The sequence below is a fragment of the Leopardus geoffroyi genome, chromosome B1, assembly GCF_018350155.1.
Source record: "Leopardus geoffroyi isolate Oge1 chromosome B1, O.geoffroyi_Oge1_pat1.0, whole genome shotgun sequence".
NCBI classification, from domain to species: domain Eukaryota; kingdom Metazoa; phylum Chordata; class Mammalia; order Carnivora; family Felidae; genus Leopardus; species Leopardus geoffroyi.
In genome coordinates, this window is record NC_059327.1 from 48,355,277 (window position 1) to 48,377,147 (window position 21,871).

General features: G+C 46.7%; 1 protein-coding gene across 2 annotated transcripts in view; it reads right to left on the minus strand.

The window, feature by feature from the left end:
• Nucleotides 1–393: 393 nt before the first annotated feature.
• TRIM35 (tripartite motif containing 35) overlaps nucleotides 394–21,871 on the minus strand; it is a 28,652-nt gene continuing 7,174 nt past the window's right edge. Inside the window, exons 2-6 of one of the 2 annotated variants that reach the window (XM_045461139.1) lie at nucleotides 14,803–14,898; nucleotides 9,251–9,481; nucleotides 5,576–5,598; nucleotides 4,637–4,755; nucleotides 394–3,231 (exon numbers count right to left, since the gene is read on the minus strand). In XM_045461139.1, coding sequence (XP_045317095.1) covers nucleotides 2,654–3,231; nucleotides 4,637–4,755; nucleotides 5,576–5,598; nucleotides 9,251–9,481; nucleotides 14,803–14,898 — 1,047 coding nt within the window. In that variant the 3' untranslated portion in view covers nucleotides 394–2,653. The remainder of the gene's footprint in view (nucleotides 3,232–4,636; nucleotides 4,756–5,575; nucleotides 5,599–9,250; nucleotides 9,482–14,802; nucleotides 14,899–21,871) is intronic. The other variant, XM_045461148.1, reaches the window with a different exon arrangement.

Genomic DNA, 21,871 nt, shown 5'->3' on the forward strand with positions numbered 1-21,871 from the left:
GCCCCTCCCCTGCTCACACTCTGTCTCTCAAAAATAAATAAACGTGTAAAAAAAAAAAAAAATAGCCTAGCAGTTCCCCAAAGGGTTAAACAGAGTTCATGTATGATCCATCAAATCCACTCCTAGGTATATACCCAAGAGAACAGAAAACCTACATCCACACAAAAACTTGTACAACCCGTGTACAAGGCATGTTCACAGCAGCATTCTTTGTAATGGCAACAGATGAAAACGATCTGAATGTCCACTACCTGAAGAATAGATAAAATGCAGTATATCCACACAACTCAAGAATGTGACTTGATCATGAAAGGGAACAAAGTCAAATACATGCTACAGTATGGATGAACTTTTGCTTCCAAGGACACAAAAGGACAATGTCAAAAGAAAAAGTGGGTTTTAGCTCAAATATCATTTTTATTTTTTAAAAAAGAGGCCTAGGCTATCCAAATTGTACTCTTTAAAAAACCCCTTCCACTATCTACGTTGGAAATAAAACAAAAACATTTTTAAAAGTTTATTATAACTTAAAATAATTTCAGGTCAAGATTTTTGCAGAGATTCTATTTGATGGGCTAGATAAACACCAAGAGAATACACACTGGTCTCAGGTGCTGGTCACCAAAGTGCCTTGAGCGTCAATGAGCCCAAGTGCCTTCCTGCCTGCACATGCCAGTCAGCCAACATTCCAACCCAGCCCCCTTCACCCAGTGGCATTTCCTACCGCGTCCCTCCCCGTGGCCCCTATCGATTGTACACATCACGTTGACAACGCTTGTTTTGAGTCGTCATTTCTGTTTTAAAAGCCCATTTCTGTGAAGTGGGGGCACAGGGGGAAGAAAGAACTTGAGTCCTCGGTCAGGAACATGCCCCCTGATTAGACCACCACCCCCACGGGACAGTATTTCCTCCTACCACGCCGTTTCCTGGGACAGGGCAAGCGGACAATTGACATTTATCTGCAGGCATGGGCAAGGAGGAAGATGGAGGTGCAAGTTTGTAGGCACGACAGGAATTGAAAGGGGGCAGAAGCAATCAGGGTGACAACACGAAAGGCGACAGGGTGTAAGACAAGCAGCTGAGGCCAGGGAGGGCAGCAAAGGCCAAGCGAGGCCATCTCCCGCCCTTCTCACCCCAGACCTGAATGAAAGGGGTCCCTCATTACTTTATGAGGACGAATCAGAGCTGTTTCTTCCACAGCAATCACAGGACATAATTTCCCAGTCCTCCTATCTCATCCCCAGATGAGGAAACTGAAGCCCAGAGAAGGAACGGGTCTAAACTGTGCTTTTTTAAATTGTGGGGTTTTTTCCACTTGCATTGTGTAAGTCACTTTTTAAGGCTAAAATGTAAAAAAAAAAAAAAAAAAGTGTTTTTTAAGTGAAATAGTCCAAGAAGTGCAAATAGATAAATCAGAGCTAATCTGATGGGCAGCCTTGCCTATTCCCCAAGGGGACCACAGGGGATCCTGGGGAGCAGTTTTAAAATACTGGTATAAAGTGATAGACAAGTTGAGCCCAGGTCCTGCCCCAAAGCCACAGCAGCAGCCCTGTATGAACTATATTTTCTTATTTTCTGTATTCTTGAGGCTCTGGCATCTGGGGCCTCACAGGCCTGGGGAACCAGTTCCTCCCAAGAGAAAGCAATCAACTCCCCGGTGAGCACGCCTTTCATATGCAAACCAACCCATCCTGAGCTATACCCCCCAACCACTTCCTTTACCTGGCTCTCACACTGGGGGCCAAGGTTCCCCTCTGGATCATCCCTGACAACTGGGGACAGCCCCTAGGTCCCAGAGCCTGCCAAAATGATTCAAACTAGAAGATCTCAAACCCGTCTACCCAGAGCCCTGCCCCACCTGTTCCTATGGCTGAAACCACAATAAAGTCTCCAACCTGTGCTTCCTCAACTCCCCCTGCCTCCTCACAGACCCTGATGCTTCCCCTGACGCTTCCCTGTGTGGCTACTCCCAAAGGTGCGGTGGGGCCCTCCTCTTGGGAGCTGTAAATAACAAACTCTTTCCAACTGCGGCCCTCTCCAGGTCCACTGGCCTTGCCATACCTGGATAATAAAACCTACGTTTTAAAACAGGCCCATTCTAGGGGCGCCTGGGTGGCTCAGTTGGTTAAGCGTTTGACTTCAGCTCAGGTCATGATCTTGTGGTTTGGTGCCTGGGTTTGGGCCCGCCCCGCGTCCGGCTCTGTGCGGACAGCTCAGAGCCTGGAGCCTGCTTCGGGGTCTGTGTCTCCCCCTCTCTCTACCCCTCCCCTGCTCACACTCTGTCTCTCTGTCTCAAAAATAAACATTAAAAAAAAATTTTTTTTTTTAAAACAGGCCCATTCTAGAAGCAAATGTCATCCCCAGAAATCCTGGCATTAGGGTTTAGAAAATTCACATCCTGAAGGTGCCATGGCTCTGGGGAGTGTGGGGTCTCCTGGATGACTTTTAACCGTGGGCAGAGAAGGGACCAGAAATGAAGGAGAAGGTCTGGGGCCTGGAGCCATAGGAAAAGGACAAGACAGGTCAGTAGGAAGATGCTGGCAGAGGCAGTCGGTTCAGAGGTACTGAGGTGAACGTGGACTGAGGAAGGGCAGAAAGAGAGCAGGACCACGGACCCGGTCCCAGGCAGCATCCATCCGGCTCCGGGCCAACCTCAGCCATCCAGCTCCTCCTTGACAGTGATCCGCAGGGGGCAGATGCGCAGAGGCTCGGCAGGCCCGTCCCGCCGCATGCCCCCCAGGTAGAAGTAGGGCCGCACCTCCCCGAAGCGGGCGTGGAAGGTGTACAGGTGGCAGTGGCTCTCCGCGTCGTAGAAAGACAGCTCGCCCTCCTCACACTCCAGCTCTACGCGCAGGCGGCGGGGGATGGCCGGGACCAGGGCTGACGTGGCCGGGTCCGAGGTCATGCAGTGGTCTCCCTCCACGCCCTGCGTGCGGCACACGTACCAGAAGCCCGAGCGGGTGTCGTGGTAGCAGCTGTGCGAGTGGCCTTCGGCGCCGGCGTCCTGCTGCAGCCGCATCACACCCACCCGCCAGCTGGGCAGCCCCCCCAGGTCCACCTCCCAGGTGTGGGAGCCCTGCGAGAAGACGCGGGAGCCCAGCAGGCACGGCGCTGAGGAGAAGCGCTCCGGGTTCTCCACCTGCACGCGGTAGCCCTGGTTGGTGACGCTGGTGAGGTCACTGGACACCGAGAGCCAGCCGGCCGCGGTATTGGGATCGAAGCTGAAAGGCACTGAGAGCAGAGGTGGACAGCGGGGGCGAATCAGCAAACCTTAGGTGCTGCCTGCCTGCCACGCCAGCCGATGCCTCCATCCCTCCAAAGTGACCCGCTGTGTCCCAACTGGCCCCAGGGCGTGGAGGGAGCTGTCCAGGGCTGAGGGGCAGGGTTATGGGCTAAACTGTGCCCAACCGAAAAAGATGGGGATGTCTTAACCACCAGTATTTCAGAAGGCATCCTTATTTGGGAGTGGGGTCATGGCAGATGTGACTGAGATGACATCAGACAGGAGCCGAGTGGGACCTTAACCCAACATGACTGTTGTTCTTCCCAAAGAAAAGAGACGGGACACAGACACACGAGGGGACGAGGCCAGGTGATGACAAGGGCCGGGATCCAAGGGCTACAGCTGCCGGCCAAGGATTGCTGGCCAACACCGGAAGCCAGTGAGTGGCAAGGAAGGCCCTCCCTATAGGTTTCAGAGGGAGTACGGCCCTGCCGACACCAGCACTCTGGACTTCTGGCCCCTGGAACTGCGAGAGCAAGTAAATCTGTCATTTTATGGCACCCAGTGTGCAGTCCTTTGTTAGAGCAGCCACAGGAAACCAACAGGAGCAGGGGCCCCGGGTGCTCACAAAACTCCATGACGATTTGGAGAAGCACGTAACATCCCTCTGGGTGGGTCACTGACATTTCTCCCTACAAAAATCACGTCTTAGCTTGGGTTGCTACACAAAAATACCCCGGGCTGCGTGGCTTCAACAACCGAAATGTCCCTCTCATGGTTCTGGAGACTGAAGTCTGAGGCCGGGCTGTAGTGTGGTTCGGTTTGGGTGAGGCCCTCCCTCCTCGTGGCTCACAGACGGCTGCCTCTTGCTGTGTCCTCACACTGGGCAGAGGGGAGAGGGAGCCGGCCCTCTGGTGCCTCTCCTTGTAAGGGCACTAACCCCATCCTGGGGCTGTATGCTCATGACCTCATGTAACCCAAATCACCTCCCAAAGGCCGCACCTCAAATGCCATCACATTGGAGGTTGGGGCTTCAACCTACGAATGTAAGGGGACACAAACACTCAGTCCGTAGCGCCCAACACAGTGACTCGCGTGGCCTGGTGTCACCTTGGAAAGGCGATCCTGAAAGGAGGAGACCTTCCATAACCTACACGGTCCAGTTCCGAACAGAGAGGGCAGCCAGCTCCTCTTTCTGCAGAGGTGGCCGAGTGTCAGGACCCAAAGACAGGGGCTCTGCCAGAGGGTTTTGAGTGGTGGGGCTGGGGGTGGAGAGGGCACCAGGCACCTGTCTGAAAGAGGCTGGAGAAGGTCCGACAGGATGGGAAGCTAAAAGAGAGGAGTGCAGCTGGCTCTGTGCCTCACGTAAAGTACCCCCCCCTTTCCTGTAACCCTGCCCGCACCCCCACTCACCAGATTCAACGGACGTGACCATCTTCCTCCAGACGCGGTACTGCAGGGAATCCAGGTACTTGCAGACGTCGATGAGCATCCCGGGCTGGACGGGCTCTGGCTCCATGGTGCAGAAGAGGCTGGGAAGGGAGGGAAGGCCTGGTGGGCAGGGCTGGGGCCGTGCATCCTGGGCCTAACTGGGTCAGCCGGCCACGGGCGACAGGACTCATTCCCTGGCCATCCTACCCATTACAAACTTGGGCTGGGCTCTGATGGGAGACGAGCCAGTAGCCAATTAGGCTGCTCCTAGCTCTCTGCAGGATTCAGTATTCGGGCTCAACCTGCCCCAGCTAGGATGAATATATATAGGACGTTCTCAGGCACAGTTCCCCTTCTTGAGGGCACAAAGCATACTTACATATCTGCTCATGGGATGTCTGAGTCAGAAGGGACCGTAAGGGTCCCCTAGTCCCAATGTCTGAACGTATCATTGGCCTTCGCTTTGAACACCTTCGGTGCCGGGAAACTCCCTACTCTCCAAAGCATTCTCTTTCATGTTTGTACAGCGGTGACTGGGATACAGTTCATCGCTGTGAGCCCAACAGACATCAACACAAACCAGTGTGTCCCTGAGGCGCTCAGAGGGAGGGGCTAACCAAGAAATAAGCTTAAACGTTGGGATGGCCCCCTGAGAAATACAAGCCATGTGCAAGATGACACATTCTCTCCCCACACAACGGACGGTGATTTTCCACACTCAGAAAAACAACACTTCACCAGCATAAATCGGAAGTGGAATGGCTCAAAGGAGGGCTCTGTCCACCTGGCCAGTCCCCACCACTCCCTCTGGGTCATACCCAGCTGGCTTCATTACCTGCCTGGCCCTGGAGCCACTGGCGCTGGCACCCCTGGTATTTCTGCCTGCTCTTCCCCTCCCCTCCATCAGCTTTGGCAACTTACCGGCGTTTTCGGCTTTTGTGTTTCTAAAAGAAAAAACAAACAAACAAACGAGCAAACAAACAAAAAACAGAGCCATAAGCACAGGGAAAAAAAAAAAGTAAGTTTCTGATCTCAAAAGTAGCCCTACATCCCATGTTCATGGACCAGAAGACTTCACATTATTAAGATGGCGATGCTCCCCCAACTGATTTACAGATTCAATACAGTTTCTATCAAAATTCTAGCTGGCTTCTTTATAGACACTGACAAGATGATCCTAAAATTCGTATGGAAATTCAAGGGAACCAGAATAGCCAAAACAATCTTGGGCAAAAACAAAGTTGGTGGCTCACACATCCCGACTCCAACACTTACTAAAAGCAAGAGTAGTGAAAACAACGTGGTACTAACATAAGGACAGACATACAGATCTAACGGACACTCAAAGTCGAGAAGTAAACCCTCACATTTACTGTCAGTTGGTTTTCTACAAGGGTGCCAAGGCCATTCATTGGGGAAAGAATGGTCTTCGGTAAATGGTCTTCAGTGGGACAACCGGACATCCACATGCAACAGGTTGAAGACGGATTCCCACCCTGCACCACACCCAAAATTTTCTGAATTAACTCAAAACTTAAATGTGGAGCTAAGCCTATAAAACTCATGACCCTGGATTAGACTATAGTTTCTTAGATATGACTCCAAAAGGATAAACAGCAAAGAAAACACAGACCAACCGGACTCCATCAAAAGGAAAAGCTTCTGTACTTCAAAGGAAGTTACCAAGAAAGTGAACAAATGACCCACAAAATGGGAAAAAATATTTACAAATCACATACCTGCGAAGTGTGCATAATGCCTAAAAACCGTTACAATTCAACAACAAAAAGACAAGCAACCCACTTTAAAAAATGGACCAAGGATTTGAATGTGCAGTTCCCCCAAAGATATACAAATGACCAACAAGTACGTGAAAAGATGTTCAATATCATTAGCCACTGAAGAAATGCAAATTAAAACCACAGTGAGATACCATTTTGCACCCACGGCAATGGCTATTTGAAAAAACAGTCAGGAGGTGCCTAGGTGGTTCAGTCGGTTGAATGTCCAACTTTGATTTTGGTTCAGGTCGTGATCCCAGGGTCACGGGATTGAGCCCCACACAGGGCTCCGTGCTCAGCACGGAGCCTGCTTAGGGTTCTCTTTCTCTTCCTCCCTCCCTCTCCCTTTGCCCCTCTCTCTCTAAAATAAAAATTTAAAAATAATAAGACATTTTCAAAGAAAGTTAGCGCTGGCAAGCATGTGGAGAAGTTAGCCCTCATACACTGCTGATGGGACTATAAAATCAGTGCAGTTGCTTAGAAAGCAGCCTGGCAAACGGTTCAACTTACAAGTTACCGTATGATTCAGTAAATCTATTCCTAGGCACATACTCAAGAGAAATAAAAACATATGTCTACACAAAAACTTGCATATGAATGTTTATAGCAGCATGATTCATAATCGCTAAAAAGTGGAAGCAACCCAAATGTCCACCAATTGATGAATGGGTAAATAAAATGTAGCATATCCACACAACGGGGTATTATTCAGTCCTGTACTGATACATGCTGCAACAGATATAGTTTCAAAACGTGCAGAGTGAAAGAAGCTGGTCACAAAAGGCTACGTGCTTTGTGATTCCATTTATAGAAATCATTTATGGAAAATGTCCAGACTAGGCAAATCCTTCGAGAGAGAAAGTAGATTAGCGTTTGCTGAGGGCTGATGGTGGGGCGAGAGGGGGAGCATAGGAGGGTGACAGCTAAAGAGTACGGGGTTTCTGTTGGGGAGGGAAAACTAATTATATGACTGATTATGGTGATGGCTTTATAACTCTATGACTACAGTAAAAACCACTGAACTACACATTTTAAATGAGTGAATTATACAGTATGTGAATTTTATCTCAATAAAACTGTTACATTAAAAAAGAAAAAATCAGGGCACCTGGCTGACTCAGTTAGGCATCTGACTCTGATTTCGGCTCAGGTCACGATCTCACAGTTTTGTGGGTTCAAGCCCCGTTTTGGGGTCCGTGCCGACAGCATGGAGCCTGCTTGGGATTCTCTCTCTCCCTCTCTCTCTCTGGTCCTTTCTCACTTGCACTCTGTCTCTCTCAAAATAAATACATAAGCTCAAAAAAAAAAAAAGGTCATAAAAGCATCCCTGAAAGCACACTGGTCACTGGGCAAGACGACACTCCCAATTTCCTAAACAGAAACAGCAAGGAATCTAGCTTTTAGAATCCACCAAATGATTTTATTATCAGGGGCATTTTGGAGACAGGAGACATCAGGATTCAAAGCTTTGTATGAGGCAGAGAACCCCAACAGTCCCTGGCGGGGATGTGACACCCACCCAGCCTGAATGGAAGATGTCCCTGTCCCTTCTCAATCCACTCTACAAAGAGTCCCCTTTCCAGAGGGTTCGGCTGTTCTCTAAGTGGAGGAGATACCTCACCATCCTACTCAATTTCCAAACTAGCTTTCCATTATAGAAACATCTCTATAAAGACCTAGTGACTCATGGGGGGCAGGAGGCAGGGGATTAAAGCAATAAAAAGAAAAAAAATCAACTAAATAGATATTTTTTAAAGAGAGAAAGAGGTCACCCTTTTATTTAAAAAAAAAATTTTTTTTTTTAATGTGTATTCTTTTTGCGAGAGAGACAGAGTGTGAGCGGGGGAGGAGCAGAGAGAGAGGGAGACACAGAATTCAAAGCGGGCTCCAGGTTCCGAGCTGTCAGCACAGAGCCTGACACAGAGCTCGAACTCAACAACTGTGAGATCATGACCTGAGCTGAAGTCTGACACCCAACTGCCTGAGCCAACCCTGGTGCCCCAAAGTCACCCTTTTCTTAAGAAAACAATAGAGAATATCAAAATGTCATAGTTACATTAAAAAGTTAAAATAATTGTATAACTCTAGAATATTCCATTTTGTCTTCTTTGTAAAATCCTATAACCCCTGTTTAATCATGAGAAAAACATCAGACAAGCCCAGGTGGGAGAACAGGCCATCTGGCCAGAACTCCTCAGGACTGCCAAGGTCATGAAAAACAGAAAATAAGAAGCTGTCACAGACCAGGGGAGACTGGGAGACGGGACAACTAAATGCACTGTGGGCCCCTGGATGGGACCCTGGAGCAGAACGAGGATAGTAATGCAAAAAGTGGTGACTCCAAAGAAGTCTGGACATTAGTTAATTACAACACACCCAGGTCAGCTTCCCGCGGACAAATGTGCCACAAGATGATGTAAGGTGTCGACAATGGGAGAAACAAGGAGAGGCGTACGGGGGCACTCAGGGCTATCCCTGCAACTTTTCCATACATCTAAAATTAATCCAAAATAAAAAGCTTATTTACCAAGTACTCCATTTGGAGCAGAGAGAGAAGAAAGGAAAAGAGAGCAAGAGTGAGTACAAGAGAGGAAGGGCGAGGGAGAAGGAAAGGAGACAGAGGCAGAGAGAAGTGAACTCTGATGAAAACCCTCTTGGCCTCCTGACGGGCAGAGAACTTCCTCCGAGGGCTCCGAGGGCCCAGCACCCCAAGACTATGGGAAGACGGGGTGGGCCGGGGCGGGGGGCCTCCGGCTCCCCACCGGCTCCTGAACACCTGGTCCCTGTCACTGAAGCCAGGCGGCAAGCCCCTCACCATGAGAAAGGAAACGTCATCCTCCTTCATTTCCACCTGCAGCCGCTCAATCTCATGGGCCAGAGCCTCTGTGTCCTCTGCCAGCCGCTTCATCTTCCCTTCAGCCAGACGCTGCTTCTCCCTCGCCTCCTTGGCCATGGCATCCAGGATGGCTTGCTCCTCCACTCTCAGGAACTCGCGAAGCTTGTCGAACTCCTGCCGGATTCGCCCTTCCAGCCAGGCAGCCTCCACCTGCGGCAGAGAGCAGGACGGAGCCACAGAGGGTCAGCCTCGGATGGAAGCCCTCGGCCAGCACCTGGCCGCATGACTCGGAGGTTTCTAGCAAAGGAGCTCTGTTTTCTTTTTTTTTTTTTTTTTTTACATTGACACATAATTTTATTATTTGACAACCTTTGTGCAGTATGTGACTGTGCTAGATTCTAGAAATGCAGAGACAAAAAAGAGAACACTCTTAATGGAATGTTACTATATTGGGAGGAAGAGTAATTGCAATACAATAAAAGTGTAATGATTTATGCTACATGGATATATCACAAAAGGAAAAGAATGTGATTAGTGGATATGTACCAATGGATACAATTAACGGAGAATGCTGAACATCGAAGTATATGAAGATTCATATGTATTCAGATAATCATGCACATCATAGATCCCAGCTGGGGAACAAACATTTCAGATGATTATGACCTTATGCGGGTGTGTGTGTGTGTGTGTGTGTGTGTGTGTACCAAGCTTTTTATGCTTCGCTTTATTGTGCGTTGCATATATTGTGTTTTTTATAAATTGATGGTTTGTGGCAATGCTGTGTCCAGCAAGTCCATTGGCATTTATCCAATAGCATTTGCTTACTTTGTGTCTCTGTGTAACATTTTTTTTTATAATATATGAAATTTATTGTCAAATTGGTTTCCATAAAACACCCAGTGCTCATCCCAAAAGGTGCCCTCCTCAATACCCATCACCCACCCTCCCCCCCCTCCCACCCCCCATCAACCCTCAGTTTGTTCTCAGTTTTTTTTTTTTTTTTTTTTTTTTTTTTAAATTTTTTTTTTTTCAACGTTTATTTAGTTTTGGGACAGAGAGAGACAGAGCATGAACGGGGGAGGGGCAGAGAGAGAGGGAGACACAGAATTGGAAACAGGAGGAGCTCTGTTTTCAAAGGAAACCATGAGCAGACCCCCCAACAGGTAAAATGCAGGTGCAGTTTTATCAGCACAGAGTTGTAAGTTTAAAGCACACAGCATAATGAGATTGTCTTGATAAACTGAAATCTCAAATCGAATCACTGCTTCTAGATGACGCCTATAGTCTGGATCCTCCTCAACACACACTAATCTGTATCTTGGTTAGGTGCACTACAGCAAGGGAAATACTGAATCGCAGAAATGAACTGTTGCTGTAAGAACCATTTTTTATTTTTTGAATGTATTTTAAAAATTTCTTGCATGTTAATTTATTTTTGAGAGAGAGAGAGAGTGCATAAACAAGGGAGGGGCAGAGAGAAAGGGAGACACAGAATCTGAGGCAGGCTCCAGGCTCCGAGCTGTCAGCACAGAGCCTGATGTGGGGCTCGAACTCACCAACCGTGAGATCATGACCTGAGCTGAAGTTGCACACTTAACCGACTGAGCCACCCAAGTGCCTTGCAGATAACAACGATGTTTAAAGCTTATTTGCTGGGAATGCAAGCTGGTGCAGCCACTCTGGAAAACAGTATGGAGGGTCCCCAAAAAACTAAAAATAGAACTACCCTACGATCCAGCAATTGCATTACCAGGCATTTATCCACAGGATACAAGTGTGCTGTTTCAAAGGGACACATGCACCCCCATGTTTATAGCAGCACTACTGACAATAGCCAAAGTATGGAAAGAGCCCAAATGTCCATCGATGGATGAATGAAGAAAACGTGGTAGATATATACAATGAAGTATTACTTGGCAAAAAGAATGAAATCTTGCCATTTGCAACTACGTGGATGGAACTGGAGGGTATTATGCTTAGTGAAATTAGTCAGAGAAAGACAAATATCATATGACTTCACTCACATGAGGACTTTAAGAGACTAAAACAGACGAACATAAGGGAAGGGAAACAAAAATCATATAAAAACAGGGAGGGGACAAAACAGAAGAGACTCATAAATATGGAGAATAAACTGAGGGTTTCGCGAGGGGCTGTGGGAGGGGGGATGGGCTAAATGGGTAAGGGGCACCAAGGAATCTACTCCTGACATCATTGTTGCACTATATGCTAACTAATTTGGATGTAGATTTAAAAAAATAAAACAAGTTAAAAAAATAAATAAATAAAACTTATTTGCCTTCCAATCTTAAGACTTCAAATCTGTCTGATCCAGAGGCTTCCCAACAGAGTAGGAAGTATTTACTTTAAAACCAAATCATTGGGGCGCCTGGGTGGCTCAGTCAGTTAAGCATCTGACTTCGGCTCAGGTCATGATCTCGCGGTTCATGAGTTCGAGCCCCGTGTCGGGCTCTGTGCTGACAGCTCAGAGCCTGGAGCCTGTTTCAGATTCTGTGTCTCCCTCTCTCTTTCTGACCCTCCCCCGTTCATGCTCTGTCTCTCTCTGTCTCAAAAATAAATAAACGTTAAAAAAAAAATAAAAAAAAAAACCCACCAAATCATTAATGATACGCACACTCCTAATCGTAACTACAAAAAGCTTTTTAAAAGTTAAAACAAACCCATAAATGCACTCAAAGAAAAAGCAGAGAAATATTTCTCACCTTGGAATGAAAAAGACCTTTTGTACAGCAGTAAAACACTGAGAAGCCTCAAAGGAGATCATTGAATGGATATAAAAATAAGAAGTTGGTTTTTTTTTTAAAGTAGGCTTCATGCCCAGCACAGAGCCCAACATGGGGCCTAAAGTCATTACCCTGACACCAAGACCTGAGCTGAGATCAAGAGTCAGATGCTTAACCACTGAGCCACCCGGACGCCCTAAACATGACAAGTTCTAAATGGCAAGAGACTACTAATAAAGTGAAGTACAAAAATACAATTCTAAGATGACCACTGGAAAAACAACTCGAAATGTGTGCGGTAGCAATGGCAGGTCACTATCTCATCTTGAGATTGAAAAGTTCAGTACATGATGAATAATATGCTCATGGCTCTGACAATATGTGACAAAATATTCACCGAAAAAGTGAAAATGCCCCAGAAAAGGTACAAGTGGTTCACTGAAAAAGAAATGACAAGCGAGGAAAAATATTTTCAACGGATAACAGACTGTTATTCTTAATATACAGAGCACTCCTATGAATCCACTAGAGAAAAGGGCAAATATTCCAAGGAAAAAAAAAGCATGTGAACTGGTGTTCACAGAAGAAACACAAATGGCTTTATACTTGTGAGCCGGTATACAAACTGACTAACTGTCAAAGGCATGCAAATGGGAGGGTACTGCTGAAATACCAGGCCCAAAAGATGGGTTGTGCGTGGTGGGAGAGACAGTGAAATGCAGGAGGATTTCTGTCCCACAGAAAGATAAAAAAGCAGGCAGGAAAACCCCGCCGGTGCAAAGTCAAGTCTAGCTACCCTGCCGGCTGGCAATCCGGAGCCTTAAAGGGGTAAACATCAAAGCCTTCACTTCCCTCATCAGCCTGCACAGACTGGACTCAGGGGGAAAGCATGAATCACATAGGAGTCCTGCAATCTGACACCTGGCCACGCGAGAGTTGCACAGCGCCTGGGACGGGCAGACAGGTGCTAGCGGACCTACGGACATGCCCCGGGCACCTCCACAGCAGTCCCGACGAGGCCAGCCACGTGAATGGATGGGGCTGGCCACAAAGGAGCTCAAGCCACAGAGGCAGAGCTCCAGGATTCCACCGCGACCACGGGAAAAGCAACTCACTACCAGTGTTCTGACCACAGGGTGGGAGGTTCCAGTCACTTCCTGTCTGGATCGGAAGCTCAACGTGTGTTCTGGCTCTGACGGTATGACAAAATGATTCACTGCAACAGTGAAAACACCTCTCAAATCCAGCTGGATGGTCTATGAGACGCGAGAGTTGTTGGAAGGACTTTTCTGTTGGGCACTTCACATGCATCCTCTCAAGTGAACGTTTAAAAACATTCTAGTAAGAGGAAGCCGCTCTCTTTCCGCAGATGAGGGAATTAGCTTGCAGGGGGTGAGGGATGTGCCTGGAGGACAAGGCTTGGGTTTGGGAGTGGGTCGGCTTTGCCGTTACTGCCCTGGCCACCCACCTTTCACGATCCTTTCTTCTACCTTATTCCACCAGCTCTGCGGCTCGGGGAAACTCCTTGGCCAGATGTTAAGGAGGCTCTTTCTCAAGCCTAGTCCCCTCCCGTGGGCACATGGGCATGGGAGGGGAGGGCCAGGCAACCCAAGCCAGGTAGGTCTCAGCTGAGCTGTACTTAGTAGAAGTACTCACCCAGGGGGTGACAGAGCAAAGCCAGGACAACCCATCAGAAACCCGGCTGCCAATCTGCACAGGACTCAGAGGAAGAGAGGGTGCCCAGGCATAGACAATGACAGTGGGGACAGAGGGGAGACCATTCACTCATTCAATTTACAACCCCTTACTGATCACCTACTGTGTACCAAGAATCCTCTCAGATACTACTGTGCTTGCTTTCGTGACATTCTAATGGGAGTAAATAAAAAAAAAAAAAAATAGGAAGTTAATTGCAGGTAATGTAGTGTTCCAAAGAACACAAAATGGGGACATATGAGAGCAACTAAAGGAGAAGGCTGCTTGGGTAGGGTGATCAGGGAACGATTCTCCGAAGGGACGTCTGAGCTGAGATACTAATGACAAACTGCCCCTTATGGGAGATCCGGGAGGAGACAGCTCACGTGAGGGTCAGAAGGCAGGCCAATGTGGCTGGAGCCAAGCATGGGAGGAGACGAAACCGAGGAGCAGGGAAGGGCGGGATGAAGGCCGTGAGGCCACGGTGAGGAGTCTGGACTGTGTGATCTCAACAGTTTTAAGCAGAGGAGTGACGCAATCAACGTATTTTTCTAAAACATCAGTCCACTCCATGGAGACGGACTGCAGAAGAAGGGCAGAAGGCTGGGGCCCTGGTACGCGGCCAGGTGGGAAACAACGGAGACATGGCCAGGACGCTGGAAACAGAACGGCAGGTGGACATGATGTATTTTGCAGTTAGAGGAGACAGGACTGCTATGGAGTGGACCCGGGGAGTAAGAGGGAAAGAGGAGGAGCTAAAGAGCCCTAGGTCACCGTTGGCTTGAGCAGCTGGGTTGGATGGTCAAGTGCAGCACGTGTTGAAGTTAGACTGAAAGCACAGTGCAGATGGCACAGGTAGTTTTTCAAGCCACTTCCGTGGCTGCTGGCGTGGCCTGTGCCCAGCTATTTAGAGAGGCCATGGCGGTGCAGCCACAATCAGCAACCTAGGACATGACCGTGCTAGACCCTCAGAGTCAGGGAAGGATGATTCTGTGTCCATACCCACAGCCAGGGTGGGCCCCCCCTCACCTCTCCCCTCCCCCCATATCCCAGGTGTCCCTAGTCTCCCCACTCAGCCAGTGCACTCACCTGATTATGCTTGGCGATGGCCTCATAGGAGCGCCGCACAGCCCAGAAGGCCTTGGCTTTCTCCCGCAGCGCATGCTCCATGTTCCTGCACTTGGCCTGCGCGAGATACAAGGAGGAGGCGCATTAGGGCTGGAGGCCAGGCAGGGGGGGACACACCCCATTTACAACTGGAGTCCAACGTCGGTGTGGGCACAACTCAACCGTTTACTCAACCCAGTCTGTCCACATGCTGCAGGGCACAGCAGAAAGGGAAGTCCTATAGCCCTGACCTCCAATCCGGCATTTTTAGCATGAAGTGCTCTCAGATCCCTTCTAACCGGCCCCTTCGTTTCATACCTGGTACAGATGGGAAGACAGGGCCTGTTCCCTCGCAAGTTGGCCACAGTACAGCGTAGAAGGGCATCCCGCTCAGGCCTAAAGCTGGTCCAGGCAAGCCAAGAACCCCTGAGCTGCGTGCCAGTTCTATAGACCATGTGCTCACAGGTTCCCTTTCCCACTTTCTAAACCCGACTGGCCTGCAGTTAGAAATGAACAGATCTGATGGCAGGTCGGTCCAGTTATTCCTACAGGGCCCGATCTAAACACAGATCTCCCCACATCCCTACCTTGTGGCAATATTCTACGGGTACAGGAGCCATGGGAAACACTTTCATCACTGCTTTCAGCAAATACTTTGGTTTTAGTAGTTTTGTTTTTTTAAACTTAACCATTCTTGCTCTGATCTCCTTGGACTTCACTACCGGTTTTAGGTTGGATTCCTACCTTTTGTATTCAAGGCCTATCCATTTCTTTCCATCGTTAACCTTTTCACTTATCATTCTGAGAAAGCTTACCAGGTTCTTTTCTTTGGAAAAATAGTAACAATTCTAATGGCATTAATTATAAATGGCCAGCATTTACTGTTTGCCAGGGAAGGTGCTAATTACTTTATAGATTATGTTACTTAATCATAACATTATCTCTGTTAGGTGAATAATATTATTAGCCTCATTTTAGAAATTAAAAAACAAAAAGCACACAAAAGGGAAGTGACTAGCCCAAGAGCACACAGCTAGTATATGGCAGAATAGGGATGTGAATCTAGACAGTGGTGATAGCCAGCTTCTAAGATGGCCCCTGGTGATCCCTCCCTCCTGTGAGATAGGGCAATTTGCTGCTTTAAGCTTCCAGTTTTGGGGGTGATTTGCTATGCAGCAATAGAAGATACAGATTTGTCCTCAAAAGCCTCATCCCCACCTGGACCTGATTCGGATGATGAGATTCAGGAGCTGATGCTATAACAAGATGTTTGGGGATCTTGGGAGTGGGTGAGTATATTATGAATGTGGCAGGGGTGGGGCGACATGAATCATTGGGGGCCAGAGGGCAGATTGAAGGAGGCAGCCTCTAAAGTGGTCCCAGCAGGGGCGCCTGTGTGGCTCAGTCGGTTAAGCGGCCAATTTCGGTTCAGGTCATGATCTCACTTCTCGTGGGTTCAAGCCCTGCATCGGGCTCTGTGTTGACAGCTCAGAGCCTGGAGCCTGCTTCCGATTCTGTGTCTCCCTCTCTCTGTGCCTCCCCCACTTGCACTGTGTGTGTCTCTCTCTCAAAAATAAACACTTGGAATGAATGAATGAATGAATGAAATGGTCCCAGTAATCCCCACTTCTGGCATTCATGCCATAGTGGAATCTCCTCCCTGTGGGCTGGACCTAGCAACTTGCTTCTGATCAGCAGAATGTTGCAAAAGCAAAGGGAGATCACTTCCAAGATAGGGGACCAACAGCCTGTGCATACCCCTTCTCACCCTACATTGCTTGCTCACTTTGGATGGAAGCCAGCTGCCATGTTGTGATCTAGTCTACGGGGTGGCCCACGGGGCTAGGAACTGAGGATGGCATCCACCCAACAGCCCGACAGGACCGGAATCCTGCCGGCAACCACACGAGCGGGCAAATAAGCAAGACTGAATGGTGACCTTGGCCTACTCGAGCCTTCAGATGAGACCGCAGCATCATGAGAGACTGAGGGCAGACACCCCCAGCTAAGTCATGCCCAGATTACAGACCCAAAGAAACTGTGAGATAACATTTTCTGTTTTAAACCACTCTTTTTGGAGGTAATTTGTTATGCAGCAATAACTGGGCAGTCTCTTACTCCACAGCCCATTCTTCTAACTGCCGTAGTCCAAAAGTGATACCTCGTTTCATTTTCTGCAGATTTTGTTTTCTTTTCTATTCATTTTGGTCATTTTTATGATCTCCTTGAGAATATATAACAGATTTTTAAAAATTATTTTCTGTAGAATAACATCTCTAAGATGAGCCTCCCCAGTAGCAAAATAAAATCAGTATGAACCTCCCATAAGACCGGTGAAATATCACCCTAATGTTTTATTTTGTGGGACAAGAGGTCTTGTCACAAAATCACGTAATAGTTCTGTGACATGCCAAATACCGTGGATTACAGGCATAAAGGAACTGCCCACACATTACCCAGGGGTGTGCTGGTCCCAAAACAACACAGCCCAGCCCTCTGCCTTCGATTACGGGCTAAAAAAGATGGCAGGGGGCCGGGTGCAAAAGTCCCTTGTCCTTTCCCAAACTCTTCAACCACTATGAGAGTTCTGCTGTAATGCAGCAAAGAACAACCCCAAAATGACCCTTCTCTGAGGTGTGAGTTGATGAGATCCACCAATGGTTCTATTTGTAACAAGAGTTACTAATGACATGTACTGTGCATCATGCATCAGATTAAACACTTTATAAATATCATGCTACTTAATCCTTATATTCCTGCGAGGCAGGCACTACACTCCACTTACACAAAGGAGAAAAGAAGGCCCAGAGGAGTTGAGTAAGTTGTCAAAATTATTGAGTAAGTTGTTAAAATTTGTGTGAAGCTCAAGAATGGTCAGCAGTAATAGAAGGTGGCAGAAATCAGAAGGTGGTTGCCTCCGACTGGGAAGAAGAGGGCTCTCCAGGGTGATAGAAATGTTCTAGTTTGTTCGGGGTGGCAAGTATAGGGTGTGGATAATTGTCAGAACTCCTCAGATTCAACATTCAAGATCTATGCATCTTGTTGTATATAAAGTCTACCTCGAAAATTTAAAAACCTATAAAATGAAAACATTTCTTGTCACTTACCGAGAGCTTTCCTCCCACAATGAAAGGAAATCCCGGCAATTTCTCCCAGGTTTAAAGAGTTGTTTTTTACCTTTCAATCTCTGTTGTTGACAACTTGTTTGCTTTGGCATAAAACATATGTGTGCCTTAAATACACATACATGTGGTTAAGTACAGAAGGTTATAAAGTGAACACCTCTGTAACCACACCCAGGATGTGTCCCTTCTGAATCGTAACCCCTTCTTGCTGCCAGAGGAAACAAGGGTCCTTATTTGCATGTATTTCCCTGCTTCTCTTCATAGTTCTATGCACCCATGTATGCATCCTTAACCTGAACAATATACTTTAGTTTTTCCCGGTTCTGAACTTTGTATTCATGGAACCATTCTGTGTGCATTCTTGTGTGTTTTGTTTTCTTAACCTTAATGTAAGGTTTATAGGATTCAAATCCGTTACTGTATGTAAGTTTACTCATTCATTGTTGCACTGTATTCCAGTGTATGAATACACATTTACCCATTCCGTGTTCATGGACAGTTGGGTCATTGACACTCTCCAAGTAATACAAATAGCACATATCTTCCTGCATACATCACATATACACATACACTTGTCTCTGTGCAAAATACTCCTGGAGGCAGAAACACTGGTGTGTGTATTTTCAGCTTTAGAAGATTAACACCAAACCGTTTGCCAAAGCAGTTGTACTAGCTAATACCACACAAGCGATGTTAATGAAGTGTTCATTAACCATTGGACGTTTATTTTTTAACATCTGTTCACGTCTTTCAACCATTTTTTAACGGAGTTGCCTGCCATTTTCCGACTGGTTTGTAGGGATTTATTGTAAATGTGCAACATCTTTCATGGGTTAGATGTGTAATAGGTATCTTCTATTGTATCGCTTGTATTTCTTAACTTCAATATGGTCAAATGTATCGGTCTTACCCTTTAGAATTAGTTTTTTTTTTTTTTTTTTTTTTTAACGTTTATTTATTTTTGGGACAGAGAGAGACAGAGCATGAACGGGGGAGGGGCAGAGAGAGAGGGAGACACAGAATCGGAAACAGGCTCCAGGCTCTGAGCCATCAGCCCAGAGCCTGACGCGGGGCTCGAACTCACGGACCGCGAGATCGTGACCTGGCTGAAGTCGGACGCTTAACCGACTGCGCCACCCAGGCGCCCCTAGAATTAGTTTTAAAAATACTCCCATACCCTAGGGTCACAAAGTGAATTTGCTATATTATTATCATTTTTTAAGCTTTATGGCTTTCCTTTCTCATTTGGGTCCAATGTGGATACCTGGAGTTTATCCTGTGAATGGTATGACCTGAGAGCTCGCTTCCTCAGAACCATTATTTAAGAGTATTAGCATGCCCCACTGATACACAGGCCACCTCTACCATACATGAAACGCAAATATGTTTCCAGTTCTTTCGTCTGTTTCCCTGGTCCACCTGTCTGTCCTCTGCCAATATCACACAGCCTTAATTTCTACAGCTGTAAAATAAATATATTTTATAATATTTCTATATCTAATATAGATATCTAATAAATATCTAATATCTAATAAATATCTCCTAAGAATGTTTTTGCAATCATTGTCCCTTAAAGTTTTCATACGAATGTTAGAATTAGCTTGTCAAATTCCACAAAATAATCACATTGGGATTTTGATAAGGATAGTACTGACTCTACACTCAGTTTGGAGATAACTGGCATCTGTAAATAGTGAGTCTTCTCATCTATGAATATGGTATATCCTCCATTTAGTCTTTGATGTCTCTCAATGAAACTGTTCCCCACTTCTCCCCCCCCCCCCCACCCGGCCAGAGATCTGCATCTTTGTTACTTTATTGTTATAAACTCAATTTTCTATACCACTGTATTTTTTATTTGATATTTGCTACTGATATACAGAAATATTTTAATCTTTTTGCAACTGGCATTCTGTCTAAACTTATTTATATTCATAATTTATCCATAGCATCATTTTATTTCCTATGCAACAGAAATTTCTATACAGATACATGTAATCATGTCATCTACAGATCATGCTAGTGTAGTTTCCCTCTTTCCTAACCTTATACCTTTTATTTATGATTCCTGACTTATTTTATTAGGTACAATTTTCAATACAAAGTTGAATAGAATTGGCCATAATGAGAAAACTTTCAGTGTTTCACCATTAAATATGGTATTAGCTCTAAGCTTCTCAGGAGTTATAGTTCATCAGATTAATGAGGTTCCTTCCGTTCCTAGTTTGCTAATTTTTTTTAAGTACTAAAGTATACCGAACTTTATCAAATGTATTTTTTTTTCCGTCCATTGTCATAATCCTATTTAAGTGGCACAAAACTAGGTTGTTTTCTTCTCTGACAACTTCTGTCATTTAACTGGAATATTTAACATAACCCAACATGTCAGCAAATCTACCACCATTTCTCCCACTTGTTCAGTGCTTCCTTTTCTTCCTATTTGGGGATTTACCGTGCATGTTTTATTCCACTTTTTCCCTTTCCATGCACTTGGTGGTTCACCTAGGAAATACTGCATGTAAACAGTGTGAATTCAAATGAATCTAAACAATACGCTTTTCACATTTGTTTTAGATATTCGGATTTTAACACCACACAACATACGTGTATCCAACTGGACTGACCATTCAGGGACCTGCATTATAGCCCAAGCAGTGTGTTGAATGAGCAGAAGCTGCTGGCTTCCTAGAGGGGGCTCTGGTGTGAAGCCTGGTCGGGACTCATATGGGTCATCACTGCCCTGGATGGAGCTAAATGGCCTGTGACACATGTGGAGCATCGACCAGGCCCCAAGCCCAAAAGAGCTCTGATTTTAGTTTCAAATTACAACACTCAAGGTTAGTTATAAATATGCAGAACAGGAAGCTTTTATTTACACTAAAAGGTTCAGAATGTGATTATAAGGTCTACGTCGTTGATTTTAAAAATTACAATTTGATTCTTTAAGCAGCAAGTTTCAATAATATATTTAATAATTAACCCTAAGGATGTTACAAAGTTATTTTGCCCAAATTATCCATTAACACGGGTGCTATGTGGTGTAACAGAAAATGGGAAGGGTGCAGGTAAGAGAAAGAATAAATACTATTTCCCAAGATGGTCATTGTGCCCCTCAAGTACTTATCAAAGTGCTAGGGTCATGTCTGCAGCCAGGGATGTCTGCCCCAAGCCAGATTTTCTGTCCTCCGAGGCCCTATGTATGCTGCTGCTTCTGAACGATTCCTGTCTGCACCGTCCAACAATCCCAACGTGGCGCTGAAAACTCAGCTCAGGTTCCCCTCACTTCCTCAGGGAGCCGCCTTGATCTCCCCAGCAGAGTTCAGGTACATCCCGTGGGCTCTCACAGCTCTCAGGTACAACCCTATGGTCCCATTTACTACCCTGGATAATCACCTCACTTTCCTGGAAAGGCTGCAGGCTTCCAGGAAAGGCCAGGTCCTCTCGCCCCACACATGGTGCTCAACAAACCTTTGCAGAAGGAATGGACGCTTGCCCTGCAAGGGTAGAAACTGTCTTGTCCCTGCATATCCCCAGGTCTCAGCACAAAGCGGATGTGCATACCTACCTACCTGCCCAGTCAATGAGTGCATCCAACGTCCATGGTCTTTCCACTACTCCACACTGGCTCCTGGACTGAAAGTTAGGAGACCTGATTTATAAATAGTGTCTTTGTCACAAACCACTGGCGAGAACTTTGGCAAAGCCCTCTCTCTCACTGGCCGTCAGGCTCCATACCTTAGAGGGGTGCCTGGGTGGCTCAGTCGGTTAAGCATCCAGCTCTTAATTTCGGCTCAGGTCATGATCCTGTGGCCGTGAGACTGAGCCCCATGTTGGGCTCAGTGCTGGGTGTGGAGCCTGCTTAGGATTCTCTCTCTCCCTTTCTCTCTGCCCCTCCCCTCTCTCTCTCTCTCAAAAAAAAATGTTTA